At 38.2% G+C, this 16,056-nt stretch overlaps 1 protein-coding gene across 1 annotated transcript in view; it reads right to left on the bottom strand.

Moving 5' to 3' along the window:
- Positions 1-9,659: 9,659 nt before the first annotated feature.
- Positions 9,660-16,056, bottom strand: part of LOC139711840 (monocarboxylate transporter 14-like) — a 51,190-nt gene continuing 44,793 nt past the window's right edge. The window contains exons 5-6 of the mRNA XM_071623690.1: positions 11,539-11,682; positions 9,660-10,254 (exon numbers count right to left, since the gene is read on the bottom strand). Of these exons, the coding sequence (XP_071479791.1) occupies positions 10,031-10,254; positions 11,539-11,682 (368 nt within the window). The 3' untranslated portion in view covers positions 9,660-10,030. The remainder of the gene's footprint in view (positions 10,255-11,538; positions 11,683-16,056) is intronic.

Below are 16,056 nucleotides of genomic sequence, written 5' to 3'. Positions count from 1 at the left end.
GATAGCCCATTATTCACTTTGCGGTGAAACTCTTCATAATCAGCCAACCTGAAGTACCCGAAGAACGAGTATTCAAGTGGATACGGAAGAATCAATACGTACATGCAAAGAGACATTTTCATATTTATGGTCAAAATCATTTCCGTATTAAATACAATGAAACAGGAAATCACACAGGCATTCTTCAAATTTCAAATTCAAATGAAATTTCATTTCCGATAATACGTGTTTGTTATTGATAAGGATTCAAAGAAAACAAAACGTACAATGTTAACAATGTTCAAAATGATTGCGTTAATGGAAAAGAGAGACCCAAGTAAAAGTCAAGCTTGTAGGAATGTGGGTTACTCAATACATTATATATAGAACTTCATGATAATTTACCCCTATTGGAACATTGAAGGGACCAATGAAATTAACAATTAATTTCGTTTCCAAAGTCACACATCAAATAAAACTTAGAAAAAATCTTTAAGCATGCTTTTAACATGCAATATTCCATTATCACAGCGGGGAAGTTAAAAAAAAAAACACACACATTCAGGCCCTACATCTCAAAGACGTAAGACGATATTACACGTGTAGGTTCAGCATACGGATAGTATAAAGGTGAACTTGTCATTTAATGATAATGATTTCGTACTTGTGCACATACCTGCCAATCGCCTCCACTCATCTGTTATTGTTGAGATTTGAGTATGGACAGAGCATGACGACCTTCACCTTGTGTTTCCCTCATGAAACTATGTATCCTTATTCCATAATTACGTTTCAAGCAAGAGAATACAACGATTTTTTTTTACACGCATAACTTGCAAGTTCGTGTGTCTATAATACTTTACTCTACATCACTACATTCTTTATCATGACTTGCAGATTTGCCTTCCCATGTGTGCTGCTGTTTTTTGTCGCCTGCATTAAAGCGATCGTAGCATTGAAAAAAAACACACACCATAAAGGCTATTGCTGAAATAATCGTCACACCGAGGATTGAAGTAGTACAATATACCTATAAACAAGTAGTAGTAGTAGTAGTAGTAGTAGTAGTAGTAGTAGTAGTAGTAGTATATAGTAGTAGCAGTAGTAGTAGTAGTAGTAGTGGTAGTAGTAGTAGTAGTAGTAGTATAGTAGAAGTATATACCAGTAGTAGTAGTAGTAGTAGTAGTAGTAGTAGAAGCAGTGTAGTAGTAGTAGTAGTAGTAGTAGTAATAGTAGTAGTAGTAGTAGTAGTAGTAGTAGTAGTAGTAGTAGTAGTATATAGTAGCAAGTAGTAGTAATAGTAATAGCCCTTTTTTATTTTGTTCAATGCCCTCTAAAAAGAAGAAATATCAACCAGGCAATCTGATGTGCCTTTGTTTTCATTGTTTACTCATTCATTCGTTTGTTTTTTTCTCAACAAACCCTCTTAACGACAGCGTCTAAACAACAAAGATGTATTTTGTATAGTGAAATGTTTTATTTGACTATCCTTTTCATGATCTATACATGCTATGATGTACAAGTTTATTGTCGTTAATAATAAAAACCAAGAAAATAGGGGGATTTCCCCTCATTTTCTCACAAACAGTTGTTGCCTAAATACAATCCCCAAACGCCCTCTTCGGTTACGCAATAAGCCCTTATATATACATACAGACGAGCCCGCTCACCTCCCTTCTATTTTAGATTTTTTCTCTCTCTCTCTCTCTCTTTCCCTTCAATTCTCTCTGTTCTGCTGGTCTGAAGCCCTATCAACGAAACCAGGTCTTCTTATTGTTCTATACTTCAGAATTTAGTACAACTTAACCTTCCTTCACTGAAATTATAATAAGCCTGTATAATTATGCATATACATTTTCATACATCATAATAATAACACGTCGGGTAAGAATGATTTAGTTGCCTCTAAGTAGTAATAGTGCACATACCATAGATGTTCGAGGCAAGTTAACGCCCTTGTCTTTATCAAGAGTTTAATGGCAAAACGCCATCTCTTTTGCTTTGTTTTGTTTTTGTTTTCGTTTTGGCATTTTAAAGTAAGTCCGTCATCAGATGGAGCACGCATGAGTATAAAAACACTTCCAGTGATATACCTCTTAGTATCTCTCTCTCTCTCTCTCTCTCTCTCTCTCTCTCTCTCCCTCCCTCTCTTTCTCCCTCTCCATACCTTTTTTTTTCTCTCTCTCTCCCTATCTCTTTATCTCTATTTCTCTATCTCTATCTCTCTATTTATATCTCTGATAAGACGCAATTATCGTTACATGGGGCGCGGGGGATGACATGCAAATTAGAACTATTGTTGGCCTGATTGCTCCTGAAAGAGATATAAAACCATGCCTTTGAACAGTATATATATAGGGCCTACTCAACTGGTTGATTCACGTTGGAGAGGTCTTCACCAGCTGTGGGGAGAAATGGTTTCGTCCATTTGTAATACCGGAATGAAATATTAATATGTTTGTCATTGCCATTCTCTTCTTCTTCTTCTTCTTCTTCTTCTTCTTCTTCTTCTTCTTCTTCTTCTTCTTCTTCTTCTTCTTCTTTTCATCTCTCAAAACAACTTGCAGGTCTGTCTTGCCGTGTGCACACATTTTCTATTTAATTACGAAATCATCGCTCCCTCTCTAAATGTTGACGTGATTGTTTGTTTTTGTTTTGATAACTATAACACGTAATTTTGCAAATCATTACTTATACTCCATGCCCTGAAATTGCGGAGATACTCTCCTTATCAGATTTGAATGTCCTTGACGATAGCCTGAAAATGATATCACAATATTGAGACGGAAGTGACGTTTTGACTGCATGGAGCTCGCCTTCCGGTCACACAGCCTACCATACGCTGGTGGACGACTTTATGTCAGTGCGCTGTATTTATCTGCATTCAGCAACCAGTTCTTGATTTCAGTCACTTCTAGGCAGATCTAAATAAGTTCGTGCATTGAAAATTGAAGACTAACTAGCCGTGGAGGAACAAGATCAGGCGATATACTTCACATAATAAACTCGACACATGCATGCTATACGAAGACCAATAACATTAAACTAGTCTCACCTTTGCGCTCCGACTGAAAAGTTACTACAGTGTATTTCTACCATATCGTCATTATAGTCATCATCATCATCACATTCAATACCTTTGGCATTATCATAACCACTTCTATAAACCATCATAAAAATGATCAATCATAATCATCATTATCATTGTTGCAGTGGTGAAGGCTGTTGTTGAATCATCATCAAACCTCACACATCAGCATGAAATACATGATACATGTCATACATCACTGTACATTGCCCAGATCTGTGTTGCAAGAATTTGTCTATTAATTTAAAATAATGTTATTGCCTGTTGGTGAAACCGGCAAAGGCCTTTAATTGTTACACGCACTACCATTCCTAACCCCATCGCACACCCCATCTACCCACTCCTCCCCCCCCCCTCCATTCCATAGACTGGTAGCATACATCTCAACAACTCGCATCCTTTTATCAGTATATAGTAATATACGCTCACAAACCAAAGAAACAAAGAAAAACAAACAAACAAACACGTGTCAATAGTCTGTTCGAGGCAAATAACATCTATATTTTTTTTTACGAATTCGTATATAAGTTACCTTTTTACACAAAATACATGTAAACATTACAATAACATCATTGCGTCTCATACATACACTAAACAAAAAGACAGAGTAACTTTTAATGTGTAACTCTTCAGTTCACTAAACAATGAACATCGATACTTCTTTTTTTTTTCACGTCAGTGGCTACGACAGTTACTTCTAGTACATTTACGGAAACACTGACATTGTTATCACAATCTACACGTTAACACACTGTTACATCACGATCCTGTTGTTGGAATCAACACGCTCTTCACTGATATCGCATACGTCCTGTATGTATATAGACACTGTCAAAAGAATGAAATATAATGGCGAATGCTAGGGAGCGTGAAAGAACCCAAGGTATATCTATGGAAAGTGACGATCAACTTCTGTACACTTTGTCCCAACTGTCCAACATAATGACCCCAGAATTGATGCTATCGCTCTGACTTTTGACTCACATAAACCAGGCAAGATGTAAACAGACAGCTTCGCTCAGAGTTTATCAATTTTACATTTACACGCAATTTATAGGTGAAGTATTGTGGTATTACAAAGAGGGGTATATTATATGCAACTTATCAATAAAGCCATGAAATACCTAACCTCAATGTGGGCCTAAAAAAAAAAACAGAAATGTAAAAATTAGGTTTACATGGAGATGGCCAGGTACTGACCGAATAGCCTCTTTAATAAGCTTGTTCGAACATCCTTCACTGAAAGAGAAACAATGTGAGAAATCACGCTTATAATTATAATACACATGTAATTATTATTCATCCGTCTTGCTTGCTTGATTCTAGGGCTCGAAATCATCCCATACACTTCACGATGCAAAAGTTATCAGTTACATTATCAGTGTTGAACTCAACCGAATACATGAGAAGATGATTTAAAAACAAAACAACACCAACAATAAATCCAAAATGCATATACATAGTCCGCACATACAATAGGGGCAACCTAACGGGAGGGGGGTGACCCCCATCTCCCTGCACTTTTGGTTTAAAAAGAAGGAAAAATCTTAAAGAATTAGTACACACACTAAAAAAATCATGACTTTCGAGCGTTCGGCCTGGGGATTCTTCCAATCGAAGAGAAGTTTGGGGGGGGGGGGGTAGGGAACTTGATGCTTGACTTACAAAACCATGAACACTACGCCCTCCCCTCCATACATAGTCATGCGTAGAGAAAAAAAAACAGTTCTGCAGCCCCTGTATTAAAGCTATAAAGCAATTAAGGATCAATATGTTACACACGATCTAATATTCACTCATATCTGTGAGTCTGCATGCCTCGTGCTGCGACGAGTTGTCGGCCAATACCCTAACTGATACGGATTGTTTAACCGCGGTTTCTATACCTATAGAGACATGAATGTAATTATTTGAAAGTGGACCTTTGACGCATCGGCATTCAAGCGCTTCACTGCTCACAATCGAATACACAAGAAGAAGGTTAATATCGGGCGTTCAAGTCGGTATTGGCATCCAATGTGACCGGTGTGACGTCACACACAACGCCGGATTCTTAAACATGACATTCAATTTGAGGAGGAATATACAGTAAAGGCTAGTCTCCATACATCATATACGGAGGGTTTTGTTCAGCGCTTTACGAACGGCTTTATAGTTGGGTGTCTCACTATATAGGCTGCTATAGTATAACATTTCAATATAGCATTTTAAATTTTTTACAAGCGTGCACTCTTTAGTAAAAAAAACCCCAGAGCTACCCTTATACAAATATGTCAGTTACTACATCATCGGAAAAAAAAAATATATCATATTCCCTTTCAAAACCGAAGATTCAGCGCGGATTAAGGGATAACAAAATATCTGAGGTTGACTTTTTTGGAGATTTCTTAACGTAACCAAAGAAAAAAAGAAACAACAGTATAAAATCAAATAGTAGTGAGAATCTAGTTTACGTTTTACAATGTGCTATAATAAGCCAAAGCTTTCAACAAAATAGTAAGCCAGAGACTGGACGGGAATTGTTATTGTGACATCATCGACACAGCACAATAGGGATATTTTGACAGTTTTTCTATTCCACGTCTATAGCAGAGGAAAGAAATTTACGGAATTTGTCTTTGACAAAGACAGATTATTACTCGTATCACTACGTGACAAACCATTGGTTAGATATTATTGTTAAAACATTGAAAGCTGCGAATCGGAAGGCTTAGCGTATTCTACATGCTAATTTTTCTTCTTTTTTTTACTCAAAATGAGAATTTCATCAAAAGATTTAGTGCTCCTTTCCTCCAACGTCGTCTGTCAATACCCCGAGAATGTGGTATGAAGAAGGTAAAGTATGTGATGTCACTGTTTGAACACTGATATAAAACTACCATGCAGCATCGATAGGAAATACTAGTTTTTAGTCAAAACCGTAAAAAAAAAAATCATGATGAGAATATCATCCTCCTATGAATTAATTTTGATCTTCTATGAATATTTCCTTAACATTATATCACAAATATCATTCCTTATCAGGCAATGGTGAAATGAAATTTTAGATCTCTCGATTGTGTGGGAGCGTATTTCAACGTCATTTGAAGTCTTGTGTTTTCACATTATTTTTTCCTCTTCTAAACGGATGTGGTTCATGATGAGGAAAAAAAAGAGTATAGGCCCTATAAGTCGCTCATGAAAAGATTAAAAACAAAAACAACAACAATAACAAGAAGATAACACTGGAATACAATCAAAGAACAATCCTGGGGAAGTATATAAACGCACAATCTATCATTAGCTACATGTTTTATATCAAATTTATAAACATGTCAGTATGCACAAAATGTTACTTTACATTTTAAAGTTACTTACGAACCAGCCTGCAGAATTAAATGACACACTCTATTAAAAAACAAACAAACAAACAAACAAACTTTTGCACAGTCAGTATGCATTGATTGCGACCTAGCATTCGCGATATAGATGTCGTACGAAAACACTTCACCGTTTACCCTGTGTACTGTACAGGATCTTGTCATCCACTATTCACACTCGAGTGAAAGACCAACAGAGAAAAAAAAAAAAAAAAAGACAGGACAACAGGACTGCTTGAGATGACGTCACAAAGGACACATCAACGATAAAAGTATACGTAACAATAACCGAAACAAATCTCGTGCCATCATTCAACAGTGTTGTGAATGTTCAAAATCAGTCAGACTCACTTTTGTAGATAAATTGAAAGGTACTGAAAGAAGGCAATTTGCATTCATTTTTCCAGGCACGTCAGTAGTGCTTTTAGGTGGGAGCATAAAAAAAAATAATGAACCATCTTACAAAGGCAAACACGACTCAAAACAAAACGAACATACTAAAAAAGAAGAGTCGAAAGATCCATATCATTCGACAGCCAAAAAAAGGGTAAAAAGTGACGAAATACTACCAGATTGCCATGACATGATACATTACACTTGTTACAAGTAACATATAACACGGATTCTCAAGTAATGTCACACACGAAAAAAAAAGAGCGTGCTAGAACAAATGGGACATCACATTGCACAGCGGCTAGTAGAAAAAAAATCATAAACCAGAAAAGAGTAATAAAAGATAAATGTCTAAATGGGAATGACTTGCCCGGCTTACGCTCATAAAGCTCTTTATGTACAGAATGATCCGAAATAAAAAAAGCCCTTTCTCGTTACCCTTACACACTTTGCAGAGTGATATCCTTGACTCGAGTTTAACACGTATAATGTCACCAAAAGCAGAGAATTACAATGCAGCCTCATTTTTGGTGTTGTTGACATTACACACATTATCTCCACCACGCGTAACAATATGAATGAAATTTGGTTGTGTACAAGTAATAATACAGACCATTTTTAAAATCTGTTCTGCGATTGGAAGGGCAGCATTCTTTAACCCCCTGTGTGCTTTGAGTGTTGATTGGCACAGATAGCGTTGTACAACACACTGTACAAAGTCTCTGGCACCGAGAGGGTTAAAAAGAATTAGATACCTCAACAAGTCCTCTGGAAACTAAGCTTACAACTAATGCATGCCAAATAAAGGTGATTGTGAAATTTCTTTCCCAACATAAATCAGCTAATATTATATAAATTTTTATTCTTCGTGATTTAATGTTGTTTTTGTTTCAGGGCGTTTTTTTCTATTTCATCTCAGTTACATATTCATTTTGTTATTCATCTATTTAATCAATTATTTACTTATCTATTTTCCTTTACTATCATTTTTGTGCAAATTGGTCGACATTATCGAGCTAGTGATCGCGTGCCAATACTGTGCTGCAAGTACACACATTGTATGGTTTGGGTATACTAGTACATACCCTAACGCACAGTTTTGGTTGCCTCTCAAGTTATGCACTAGTCTGGGCATTGCATCGTACATAATAATGTATTATTTCCTGCAAATATTGCATTATATAATACAGCTTCTGACTTTTAGAAGTAAGTCTGTACAGTACTAGTAACCGGATTTCAACAATACGTGCACCTTGCCGGCATGTCTTTATTTTTATATCGCATTCGTGGATGCAACGAATAAGTGAAGACACCCAAGGGTGTGAGTCAGACTATCGCAAACTAAAGGCTGCACAACAGTCGACTGCTGCAAAATAATGTACTAATCTAAAACAAGGATAATGTTATGTTTCGTCATGCGACCACACCCTTATTAAGACAGTCATGTCAAACATTTAAGAAGGGAATGTGTCAAAGTTATCCTTTCCTATTTTGTTGCTTATAGGCGTAAGCAACACTAAAAGCAAATATTTTCCGCTTAGTTCGTTTATTCTACAGTGGTATAGTCAGTCGCCTTCCCTTTGTTTCATGGACCGTGAACATGCCTCAAATTGAACTTGAAGTCATAAATTTTACATGTAGAAAGTTCATTTTCACAACCATGACAATCATTGCGAGTGATATGCACCGTATAAAAGTAACTGAGAACGTTCCGAAACAAGAGGCACTGGAATTTCACTCATAGGCACGTTGGAGTACAGAAAGTACACATTGCCGTATAAAAATATATTTTTGCATCTGAGAAGCTTTCGAGGTAGATTATTTTACAGTGGTTTCGCAGATTGCAGAAATCGTAGCTTGCAAAAAACACAGTGTAAGACAATGCAAGCGATACCAAACCTGTAGGAAGATTTACTGTTGCTCGATGAGAACCACACACAACCATTTGATAAACGAAAGCATCTCATCATGTACGCTCTTTACCAAAGTCACACACGGTGTAGCTGCTTTTCCTATTATACCTTTCCCATCTTTCTTACTATTATATACTAAGTATCTATTGATATATATTGCTTTTTTCATTCTATCTACATATATTTCTTTCTCTCTCCCCCTCTCTTTTCTGTTTTTTTTTTTTCGTTGATTTCATTCAACCGTTCTTGCCGCTTGGTGTTCCTTTTGTTTCTTGACAATACTCTCCATCATACTCTTATTTACGAATTGATAACAAGGGAAACAATTCAGAAAGAGAATAACCCAGGGAGATGTAACGATCACGTGACACCAAGACTATCTGGTCACGTGACAACAATAACAAAAACCTTGATTGCGTCAGTACAGTGCTACTGATAAAATGGGCAGGCCCTAATAGCTTTTTTTGGTTTTTTTTTACGGAAAATATCACAGTCGGGACAGCGGAGAGCGTATCATGGGGTCGAAATAACTGCGATACATCGAGGAGGCTCACACACGCACGATACTGGCACTTTGCTCTGCTGGTTAAAAACATTATGATTTGCGCCCTCTGTAGCTATGAACACTCAACACTAACACATGTGGTATACGAGGCTTCTGAGAACCATGAAATGGTGTTTAAGTGTTAACGAGAGCAGAGTTCCTTTCACGGTCGACGTGAAATAAATATGTGTATATTGCACATTCTTCAATATCTTGCCCTATCATCATAAATAAAATCTGTCAGTTTATGCAGCTTCAGAAACAAACAATGTGAATATTGGAGTACACATTTGGGTGTGTGCTGTAGCTCCCAGCCCTAAGACAATATTGGCGGTGTATTATTTATTACACCTATTGGAATTTTGCTTTGTTTCGTCCAAAATTTCGATGTGTCTTTGATAATAATTGAGACTACTGACTCCTTGTGTTCGACGAAATATGCGCCAAACATTTTCATTGACCTTTCTAACAAGGATTTTGCATATCAAGACATGTGTTGGGTGTGTTGCCATAAAGTTTCTCACAAGCTCTACGATATGTCGAATCTATCAAAATCCTATTATAAAAGCCACAGTCGAGACCTTACTATGGCAGTGTTATGAGAGGAATTCACAAAAATCAATATTAAAAGACAATACTGATTCATAATAACGTTACGCTGTGTCGAAGATCACCAGAACAGTAAATCAACGTCATTCCCTCATAAAAAATACAATTTCCCATTTCCCCTCCTCATGTTACATGAATAAAGATACTACACTGAAGTCACTCTATCCAGTACGATTTCATGCCTCCGGACAAACGCCTCTGGAACGGACACAGTCTTGGAATTAATGTCCACGCATTGCGCCTTCGGCTTGTTGGCGCAGAAGCGATCGAAGAGTTGAATGATGTAGAGCGCCATCGACGACGCGATGAAAAGAACGAAAACCATCATAAGGCACGTGCGGTATGACTGCGTGATGTCGTAGATGGCGCCTGCGGGATGTGTGAGCAAACAAAATGAAGCCGTGAGCAATTGCGTAAAACACGTTATGTTCTCACATAGATCTGTCGTTTCAAAAAGTCGGGAAAAGCCACGCTATCCCTTTACTGCGGTCCTACAAATCACATGCAATAAAAAAAGAAAGTTCATAATACCACATAAATTGATCTTTCTCATTCAGAAAATATTGCAAAATAATAACAACAACGATGATGTGTGTGGAATTTCACATCATAATATCAATGGAGAGTATGCAAAATGTAGACAGATAGAAACTTCAAAGGGTTTTATTTTTGGTACAGCGTAAATAATGTCCTTCGACCCTGAAAGTTATTTAAAGCGTGGTTTTAATGCTCAGACTCTGACCAGATCTCTCTATAGTCAACCTCTGCCTCAACCCTTTCTGTGCCAGGAACTTTGGACGGTGTGTAGAAGGCTATAGGGTTTCACGTAAAGCACACAAAGGGTTTACTGGAGCCCATAACCCTGCCACTTAAAAAAACCCATTGGTGTTCTGTGAATTCGGGCTGAAACGAAAACAATGATACCAAATTTAATGAAGTGCACTTTCAGCCTCCGGATGTGGTGCATGTTGAAGAGGAATTCACCCTGACAAACCACAGCCTACTGTTTGGTTAGTGGGCTTTTTTTTTTTCCTAGAGGGGTTAACATTGATGGCATTTCTATGTTAAACTTTTGTGATACGTCCCTGATTTACTTAGCAACATTGGACACGAAGGTGTGATTGAGTCTGGAAAAGCTTATTTCATTGCCCTTTACGAGACCTTTTTGTACGCTTAGCTGCAAAGTTGATGGGAGACATATTATACAGTAAAACAGCAAATGCGCATAAACTTGCAATGAGGGTCAGTGAGTTTCAGTAAACGAGTAAATGTGACTATTACCAGGTCGTATGGAAAATTGAAACTTTTTATAGGCCGATGAAAGTGGTTTACTGACAGTCTGGTTCATGTTCTCTGTATAACTTGCGACTTGTTTTGCCGAATATATGAATATATGAATATATGAATATATGAATATATTTTCGTCTTTTAGTTTTTCTCATGTTTGGGCGAGCAGAGTGCAATGACAAGGTTCAGAATTTGATTTTATTAGGTTACAACTTTGTAAACTACAAAGTATCTTTTAAAAAAAAAAATTGACAGCGCATAGACAATGCCCATGAGAGTGATTTTTCCCAGTATTCGACACCAAAAATCAATTTCAACTGAGATTTGTTGGAATCGACTGAGGTTTTAAAGTCTGGATGTGTTTACCTGATGGCAGCGCCCCCACTAGGTAGCCGATGCCCTGGACGACGAGCGTGAGGGTCTGTGCTTCATCTCCCCATTGCTGCCCGATGATTTCCACACAACTCATGTAGGGGACTACCTGGTAAACCCCCCTCATTGCACCAACACCTGTATTATGGCACACAGACAGACAGATATAGATAGAAGAAGATAAAACATGGTTTTACATTTGATACGTTTGTAGAATACATCATCAACATGTACATGTTTTGTCGATAGATCAGTCAGACGTACACTTTGATCAATAGATAAATAGATAAATGACTGGAGAGCGAAAAAATGGAAACATTTATCAAACTGTTGGCTTGAAGCACGAACGACGGATGTCCACTAATACCTTTTTTTTCACAGCTATACACCGCTGGGGCATAGCTTATTACGTAGGACACACACTGATCCTAATCTTACTGCGCGACAGATAACGACACAGACGAGTTACAGATAACTGAAATGCGATAAGAAGGCTGAGATCTTTTTTTCATGCAATGGGTTTTGTTTTTGTTTTTGTTTTTTTCATTTTCCTTCTTATCTTATTCTATCTTATTTCAAAGATAGGATGAGCGCCATCTATCGTCGATGAGATTTATCTTGGCATGTGATCCCGTGTCAGCCTCCGCAGACACGATCACTGCGTGAGTCCACGCTCTTTTCTTATTTGCAAGCATGTTGTCTGCCTGTCTTTCTATTTATTTTTTTTTTTGGTAGTCATACATGTATCATTTTCGGAACATTTTCCTCTTGAAAAAACAATCTATAACCTAATAATTGCTCTCGAGGGGGAGGGGGAGATGAAGATATTCATATATTTTTCATGGGCTGCAGAAATTCATTATCAATTTTTGTTCGCCGGTAGTGCCTGCGACATTATTAACACGTTCCCTAGAGTTCATCCGAAGAAACACAATGTCGCGTTTGAAGTTTACAGAGTCGTTCACCCAATCATGTTCCCCGGTGGACTTTACGCTCAAACCTTCTTTCTATTGGGTTAAGTAGGCCTAATTACAGACATAAACTCTTCTGACTGCTGTATGATGTAGATCTTACGTCGATAATACTTCTCCTCAGATCGTAAAATCAAGTTGAAAGGGTCGCAGACGGCACAGATTTCACAACAGGTGAGCACGCCTTGCAGACATGATTAAGGAGTAATCATTGCACAAGTTACGAGATCGTAAACTAGCTATTAAAAGGGGAGAAATCTGGACAGAATCTGACAGAACCGCATCTTACAGTCAACAAACGTTGATAGCAGGGTTATGTTGACATGCTACAAACTCAAAGTCAACAAGGAAGGCGAGAAAGGCGCAGTTCAAGAAGCCACTCCACAATACACTGTATTGTCCTTTTCACGCGACAGTGGGTCATGAATATCATTGCATTATCCTTTATTCGTGAGCCAACCTCTTTCATTTCACAGACACACACACGTACTCACACACACACACACACACACACACACACACACACACACACACACACAAATCAATTTACATTTACATTTACAATACACATTACCTCTGGATAACATAGATATCCAGAGGTAAATGTCTAGAGCTAGTTGTGCGCAATGTGTTGCGTCAAGGGGTTGCCTTTGTTTAGGAAGGATTTTGACACGCGAAATTTCTAAATGATCCTGTCATCTGTATTTTCCAACAATGACGTCAACGAAGACGTTTTTATAAATTCCACGTCCATGACAGAAATGTCAATGCAAGCCATTACATTCTGCCACTGGTAGGGTACACACACTGTAAACGTTGTTTGATGCAGCCCATCCATGACAAAATAAAAGTAGCTCAGAGTTCACTGTTAATGAAGCCTATCTAACTGTGACACTGTGTACATCGCCCACTCTCGTTTCATCATATATACAGGCTTCACTCCCACCTCTGCATTGTTTATACGCAGGAGAAAGTAGGCCCCGAAGGAGTGGTTTTGCACTGTAATTCTTCATCCACGTCAGATGTGAACAGATTCTTGTCACACGGCACCACTCTTTTTTTTTTCAGGCTCTGATTACCACTGCATGAAAATGAGAGCGTTGTACGCTTTCCCGTGACACTTCTACACAAGCACTAGTTCAAAGGATAATTGCAATACCCTGTTGACCCACATAGTAATTATATCAACGCACCTCGTACAAGATTTTAAAAGGGGGTGGGGTCTCCGCTAACGAAGCTATACACTTATTGAACATGAGAAAGGTTCGATGCGAAGCTAACAGCTAGGTCAGTAAATAATTACACATCTTACGCAATATCTCGCTGTTAAACTGGTCTACTCCCCCCCCCCCCTTGCCGTATCACAGTTATCATGACAATACGGAGATAGTCTAGCATGCAGACCCAATTAGCAGGCCCTGACGGGTATTTACAACACATAGTCTTTTGTATCGTAATCTATCATTCATCTCTAATTACTTCTTACATGACTGATTGTCTTTCCGGTGGTTATTTCCAAATCAATTTGTTTCCCGTTTGTGTCTTTCTCTACTCTTTTCATTAGTCTACAGAAACCCGTCAACTAAATAGGCCTACTATTTGGAAGGATATAAAAGGATATCAAATGCATGCTGCAGGCTTCTATAGTCAAGATAGGCAACTATTCTCGTGTCGATCGCCGATTGACAGAGAACAAAGTTCTAATGTTCAGACCTAATCCATGCAGAAACATAAACATGTATATATATCAATTATAATATAGTGTATAGACAAAACAAAGATATATAGTTGTTTCCTTTACTGCTTAATCGTTCTATGAGTTGCAGGTCAAATATACAGTATATTACCGCCTGACGACTTCGTGGACGATAAGCAAGGCACCAGCCTAAGGGTAAGGCCACCTTAATCATTATTTGCAAAAGCATTGTTCTTCTTTCTAAGCTGGTCATCTTAATTGGTCAATGACAGCTTGTGCAGAATTAAATGATACTTGCTGATAGCCGTGAGGTCATTTCCAGTTCACATTTTAGGCCTAAAAAGGTTCTAACGAAGTTTATAAAGACCTCGTTAGCAGTTCATTGATTCAACTTCTTTACATTGCACTTATCTATGTTAGCATTACTTATCATTATCAATTACATGGCTAGTTACAATGTGTCCAGATGGTGAAAAAAAAACCAACAACAACACACACACACACAAACCCACCACACAAAGAACAGTAATACACAAACACACACAACAAAATACACACACGCACACAGGACATAATACTCCATCCAACCCACGACTTTCTGTTGGTTCCTGAATGGTCACTTTGTATCACCACTGTACATAGCACAGTTTTTGGATTTTGATATCCATTCTAATAGTATTTTAAAAAATCCGAAAGAGAAACAGGGGTCGAGTTTGAGATCCATTTCCACACATCATCTTTGGTTCGCAAGAATTCGCATTAATCTAACTCTATTCCTCGTTACAAGACGGCCAACACACAAATACTGACAACGGCATTGTTGAATGATCGGAGCGTACCAAGTACAGAAATGGGATTCTTGGATCTTGGATCTTGGATCTTGGATTGGTAGCCTCCGGAACATTCCACTAGGGAATTTTAACTGGAGGTGTGGCTTTGAGTGGTCATTACTTTCGGTTAACTGGGTTTGTGGTTAGTTGGTTGAATAGTTTGCGCTTAAAAGCATCAATTGTGTTTGCAGAGACTACAGTAGAGGGGAGATCGTTCCATTCTTTTACAGTTCTTGGAAAAAATGAATTTGCGTAAACATCAGTTCTTGTATGATTCAACTGAAATTGCCTGTCGTGTCCTCTTGTTATTGTGTGGGTCTTTGGGTTTATGTATTTACGATGGTCAATATCCAGGGTCCCATTCAGCATTTTGTAGAAGCAGGTTAGTCTATTTGCCCGTCGTCTCTCTTGTAGTGGCGACCAACCAAGTGAGTCTTTAAGCGATGAGACACTTGTATCGTTGCCATAAGTTGATGTGGTGAACCTGGCTGCAGCATTTTGGACTCGTTCAAGCTCTTTGATGTTTTTAGAGGTGAAAGGGTCCCATGCTGACGTTGCATAATCCAGATGAGGCCGGACTAATGTCTTGTAGAGCTTTTCTTTACTTGATTGTGAGGTATGGTGGAAGTTCCTCCTTAGGAGGTTGAGTACTTTGGATGCCTTGGATTTGGCGTAATTCACTTGGGTATTCCATCTCAGATCATTCTGTATATAGACCCCTAGGTATTTACTTTCCTTCGTTTCTTCCATTGCTACTCCCATTATGTTATATTTCGGGTGGGACTTGTTTCTCCCCCTGGAGATTCGCATAGTGGTGCACTTGGACGGGTTGAATCTCATTCCCCAGGCATCTGCCCAGGATGTCAGCTTATTCAGGTCTTTTTGGAGAGTATCTTCATCTTTTTGGGACTTTATGGTGTTGTATACCAGACAGTCGTCCGCAAACATTCTGACAGTACTGGAAATTCCATCATGTATGTTGTTAATGTGAAGCAGGAATAGGTGGGGGCCAAGC

The sequence above is a fragment of the Diadema antillarum genome, unplaced genomic scaffold (genome assembly GCF_040938485.1).
Source record: "Diadema antillarum isolate AM-2024a unplaced genomic scaffold, OU_Dant_1.0 seq00001711_RagTag, whole genome shotgun sequence".
Classification (NCBI taxonomy): domain Eukaryota; kingdom Metazoa; phylum Echinodermata; class Echinoidea; order Diadematoida; family Diadematidae; genus Diadema; species Diadema antillarum.
Note: the sequence above shows the minus strand (reverse complement) of the source record. Positions and strands in the feature narration are given on the sequence as shown.